This window comes from Erpetoichthys calabaricus, chromosome 11, assembly GCF_900747795.2.
Source record: "Erpetoichthys calabaricus chromosome 11, fErpCal1.3, whole genome shotgun sequence".
Lineage (NCBI taxonomy): Eukaryota > Metazoa > Chordata > Cladistia > Polypteriformes > Polypteridae > Erpetoichthys > Erpetoichthys calabaricus.
Window position 1 is genome coordinate 74,204,094 of NC_041404.2, and position 6,000 is coordinate 74,210,093.

Below are 6,000 nucleotides of genomic sequence, written 5' to 3' on the forward strand. Positions count from 1 at the left end.
ACACATCATGGACCTTTATGGATAGGGAAAAGTATGTACATACAAATGCCCAAGTTGAAACTATTTCAGAAAATATAAATCATACAATACCTACAACACCCATATTATACTGTATATAGTAGCAAAGCATGATAATGTATCAAATATTTAACATTTAATACAATAATATTTAAAACCGCCCTCCTGTGTAATAAAGAAAGCAATACTTATTTAACTGTTTTTGGCAATGCCACTGAAAAAAGTTGTTGGGGAAGTGGAAATTATGATCAAAATTAACAGCAGCTTTTCTGTATTCCCTGCAGCTATGTACTGGTGTATTATTTATAACTTGTTAAATTTAAGTTACAAGGACTGCTGGATGTGAGGCTGTAGTTTTCTTAGAATAAAAAGGAGCAGTTAAACAATGTGGTGTGTGTTGCTGAAGTTGATCGTTGTTACTAGAGAACATATATCACATATTTATATAATGATACTTATAAAATAAAATTCCTCTAAATAAGATCCAACAGTAGTATTGTGTTTCTTTCAGCTATAAGACACAACATCTACAACATTGAAAAACAATGAAACAAAGTTAACAAGGATGCTTAAGATGTGATTTTAGTAACATGCAATTGACTGTTCAGGTTTTCATAAACACCATATTCTCCAAATATAATATTTGTTTCATTTAATTCCATACATAGGATTTCCCCAGTATGGTACCTCGGTATTTACTGGTTAAGGAAATTCAACAAGAAAGGGGAAACATACCATTACATTATTAAATGCTTGATTTTTTTTAATATTTTATTGAATTTATTAAAATCAAACAACATTTCATTCAAGCAAGTGAAATTTTACAAAACTGGGTTCAAGTCCGTTGTCAACCCTCACCCATGAGAAAGAGAGCTAGGCCAACAGAGTGAAACTTTAATAGTAGAAAAGATAAGTAAATATATAGAATAAAAAAGGGGAAGAGAATCGGCTTCCGCAATTTAAATGCTTATTTTAAAATGTTAATGATTAGATCCTACCAGGTTTTAAAAACATTTTGCACAGATCCTCTAAGTGAGTATTTAATTTTTTCCAATTTCAAGTAGTATATAACATCGGTTACCCACTGACTGAAAAGAAGTCAGTTAGGATTCTTCCAGCTGAGCAAGATAAGTCTACGTGCCAATAGTGTAGTAAAGGCCATTACAGTTTGTTTGTCCTTGTCCACTTTAAGCCCATCTGGGAGTACACCAAACACGCTGTTAGTGGATTAGGAAGGATTGTGACACCAAGGCTGTCTGAAAGGCACTTAAAGATTTTGGTCCAAAATGATGTTAATTTGACACACAGTCAAAACATGTGGCCCAGTGAGGCCGGAACCTGATTGCAGCGTTCCCAGGTTGGATCTTGCCCTGGAAACATTTTGGACAATTTTAAATGAGAGAGATGTGCTCAATATATAATTTTAAGTTAAATGATTGCATGCTTTGCGCATATGGAGCTCAAGTAAATTCTGTGCATTGCTGCCTTCCACTCCTTTTCCGAAATGTTGAGTGAGATCCATTTCCCAGTGTACTCTGGGATCTTTGAAAGGGAGGGACTTTAAGATATTTTTATATATTACGGAGATGCTGTCCGAGTCCTCAAGACTGATCAAAATTTTTTCTGGAGTAGAAGTAGGTGGGAGGTGACGGAAGTTGGGCAGGTTTAGTTTAAAAAAGTTTCTAATTTGGAAGTAGTGAAAGAAATGTGTTACTGGAAGGTTAGATTTAGAGTGCAATTGTTCATAGAATGCAAACACATTGTGGATTAGTTAAGCTTGGCCCTGATTCCTTACAGTATTCACAATGCATAAATCCGAGGTTCATCCCCTGCTAGTTCCCTACTGGTTGGCCTGGTCTTTAAACATTGATAATGTGGTAGTCTCTCAGGTATATAGCAGGTGTCCCACTTAACATTAGTGTTGGTGTTTTATAAAGTAAACTAGGAAACAATATAAAACAACTAAAGTCTGTAAAATGCATAAAATTGCACAATTGTCATTTACAAAAATGAAGATGAGTCAGAGGAGAATCAACAAATATCATCCCATTATGTCCAAATATAAGTTAATGAAGTAAAAGTAAAGAAATGTGGACTTAGATAATAACTGACAGACACCACATCAGCATTATCAGTGTGGCAGAGGCAAAATAATTACTTAAAGAAAATGAAGTACAGAGATCTAAATGCAAGATGCTATTTATTGTTAGGCAACACTAAACCTTGAAATGTGACAACACAAGGATAAGGGACAGACTGGCAGTCATTTACCTCAGAGCTCTGGCGGTTCAAAGGGTTATCATAAACATTTTGTCTGATGACTCCTAGATAGAACACAACACAAACAGGAAACACAGTTACCATAAAATATCTTGTCACAAACCACATCCCCAAAACCATCATGTTCAGGCTTTAAAATGCAATCTGGCAGTTAGTTTCAATTGCATCTTTTTTATCATAAAACGTTTTTGTGGAGGTTTTTAATGACTGTACTCTTATAGGAGAGTTTTGCCTCTACATAGGATCTCAATATGGTGTGTTAGTTTAACATAAGTGATACTAATCCACCTACAAAGGCTTTGCATCTGTTCCAAGGTAGGTTTGTACCTTGTGCCCAGAAGTATAGCCAGGAATTAATTGTAGGTTGGGTGCTAAGAAAATACAGTCATGCCTGTGCTCGTGCTTGTTAATTTGGAGCAATAAAAATCAAGCAGGGGAACACAAGTGTCACTTTGTTGAGGCTGCATCCCGAAGTGAATGCCAATGAGATGCTAAAAATCCCTGATAAAAGAAGTTGGGAGGTGTTGCAGAAGTGATAAAGGATATAAAAATATTTAAATTATGAAGAATGCACATCTGGATAGAGAGTCAGCAGTTGATATTTAATGTTACTAAATGAAAGGGAGTGGACTTGGGACACAACATGAACTTTTTATTTAAATGAAACAATGGGAATGTTTGACATTACTAAAGGACCAGGTAATACAGGTGGACCAGTTCCTGCCTTTTCTAGTCAAAGTGCCTAGCGCTTAAGATGAACGTTAGGCGATACTTCTGGAAAAACTGGAGCATAGTAGCAAAGGAAGTTCTGAGGCCGTATATCACACTGGTAACACCTCACTGGTGTATTGGTTTTGTTTTGTTGCACTTTGTGATGAGCACAAATCAAACACAACAGTTGATAAATCTGTATAAAATGTGCCAGACTGCAATAACATTATGTAGAAAGTAAATTTACACAAGTCTGAAATACGGAGAGCCTGGCCCAAGAAACACATTGAGTGTGTAACTGCTGGACAATATAGTAAAAGTGTAACTTGTTTTCCTATAGTTTTAACGCTTTAAAAGAAGCAATCATTTATTAAAATACAGAAATATAATGTTAAAGGAGATTTGCGTTGTACAGCAGTGGAATACACACATTTTGAGCTAAAGTTAGGTATTAGGTAAGGAAGACAGAATAGAATGTTGGACATGTCCTTTATGGGCCCCACTCATGTTGCCTGTTCTAATTGTCTTAATTTCTTCTTACAAGTTACAGGCCAGAAATGGGCCATAAAAGAAGTTAAAAGAAAGCAGAATCTGGCAAAAAGAAATGAAAAAACAACAGTAACTTCTGTCTTCCACATTAAATAAAAGAAACAGAAGGCAATACTTACTTCTAGAAAGGTCAGTTCCTTCTTGCTCGTGATTCTGTGGACTTGGAGATGTGAGATTTGAAATCCTCTCATTTTCTCCTTTTTGGAACACAGGAGAAAGCTGATCTGAAGGGCTACTGGGTTTTGATGCATTGCTGCCAGGCCATGATTTGTTTTTTGGCTTCACAGCACTGTAAAGGGCTTCTATATTCGGGCTGCTATTCTTGTTCATTTTGTCTTCATTGTCATAATGGTGACTAGAAGGAGAAGGGACCAGCGCACTGGTGGCAGATGTAACATTGTCCAGAGGCTGACGTAATTTATTTTTGTTAACCACAGCATATGTCTCGTTCATATTGTTCATCAAAGGTGCAGAAGAACGTTGTTCCACTGAGGATTTTATTGGTTTTCTATAAAAATGAGCAGGAAAAGGATTAATAAGCAGATGTATCAATTCCACATCTACTTAATGATAAAAAAATTCTTTTCTTAAATACTCCAGTTCTGCTGTGTGAGCCTGGGCTAGATGGTCATCATTCCTTTACTCCAAATGTAAAAAAAATGTGCAAAGAATTTGTAAAGTATCATAATAAACTGCCTTGAGCCAAGATGTCTAATAATAATATAATATTGTTAATAAATAGAAAAAAATCCCCCTAAACAAGAGATTGGTTACAGTGATGCTATAGGGCCACAGTGGCTATATGTGTTCAATTGAAAATTCCCAGGAATATAAAGTACACCAAACTTTCCTAGGAATTATTAATTTATATTTGAATGTCTTTCCAGCATTGTGCTGCAGGCTCTTTGGTTTATAAATGACTGGAAAACACTCAGACCTCCAGTTCCTAAATAAAGGTGCACTTCTCGTGAAACACAGCACCCCAGGTCACTCTGCCAAGTGTGCTACCACCTTTGTCGTGCTGATCATTTGACCTTTGCAATGTGCCATGAACTGTTGCTGCAGTTATTTTCCTGACAGCCTCACTGAGTGACCACACTGCTGCTTGCCATGTGAAGGACCCAATGCCCAATAAGGTGTCAGAGGAAGCCCACACCTCCCATTCTTTGGTCATATATCACTTTCTGTTGCACTTGGAGTGTACGTCTTGTGTTTGTGCTGAAAATGAACAGCCAGTCTATGCAATGTGTCCCGCTGTCAACCAAGCTTGCCGTGGTTCTGTTCCTGTCACCAATTTGCCTTAAGAGAGATGCAAACCCAGAACTGTCATTCTTATTCTTCCTATCACTTAATCGGCATTTCGCCTTACCTTTGGCAGATCCTGCCCAAATAGTTTGCAAGTACTAGCAGACCATGCCCATGTCATGGTTTTCTTGTCAGTCACGGTGTGCAGCGGTGACAAGTCTTGCCATGAAAAGGAGCCAATGCTCAGTTATTTGGTCAAGATAGTCTGTACCACCAGTTTGTGATTCATGTTTCCTATATTAAGATCTTGGTTCAAGGCCTAGTGGTTTGTGAGTTTTTGCATAACAGATAGACAACCCTTAGCATCCAAAGTTAGTCTGTAGGTAGAAGGAAGCCTAGGTATCTTATGCCTGCACCAAGGATGTAGTGAAAAATACAAACACCTATGACGCCAGTTGTCCAAAACATTATGGTAGCAAAAAATGGGGGCCCTTGTATAAACAGTGTTTTCTCCATGGTGTGACCCTAATGTATGCAAATAGCCTTAAGTGAAAGTCTGCAATGTGTACTTTAATCAAGTCTGAATTGTTTGATTTGTAATTTGAAACTGGGGAGCGAAGCAGTAAATCAAAGGAAAAAAAATGTTTTTGTCCCAAACATTATAATGAACACTGTATATGGACAGATAGATTCTAGCATATGCTTTTAATGAGTGACAGGTGACAATAACAGTGTGATTGGTGCACCAAACAACACAGTACAGTGTTTGTAGCATTAGTTAACTTAAAACAGTAATGGCTGAAAAATCAAATACAGTGATTTAAAATAGCTTGAGAATTAGAGAGTGTGACAAAATAATTTAGATCAGTACTAAATTCGTTATTTCTGGCATGCAGAAAAATCTAAAAAGTAACTAATTAGACAAACCACTGAATGACCAAACAAAATATGCAGTAGCCACTAAGCATATACTTGATAACAAGGCTGCATAGGCAGGACTAACACCAAAGTGTGTTACTCTTTCTTATTCAATGTGGTATGAGTAGTTTCTGCCTGGAAGAAAATAAATAAATAAAACTGGTCTTTACTATCCAAATACACACAAAAAATGTAATTAGTTTGTTAAAACATGCATTTAGTGTAGATACTAAAATACAATAAAAACAGTCAATATTAAATATGTTCAGGCACAGTATA

The 6,000-nt window shown here is 36.5% G+C and overlaps 1 protein-coding gene across 1 annotated transcript in view; it reads right to left on the reverse strand.

The window, feature by feature from the left end:
• The window catches only part of ptpn18 (protein tyrosine phosphatase non-receptor type 18), a 174,490-nt gene that overhangs the window by 22,287 nt on the left and 146,203 nt on the right, over positions 1-6,000 (reverse strand). The window contains exons 13-14 of the mRNA XM_051933588.1: positions 3,678-4,066; positions 2,290-2,342 (exon numbers count right to left, since the gene is read on the reverse strand). Of these exons, the coding sequence (XP_051789548.1) occupies positions 2,290-2,342; positions 3,678-4,066 (442 nt within the window). The remainder of the gene's footprint in view (positions 1-2,289; positions 2,343-3,677; positions 4,067-6,000) is intronic.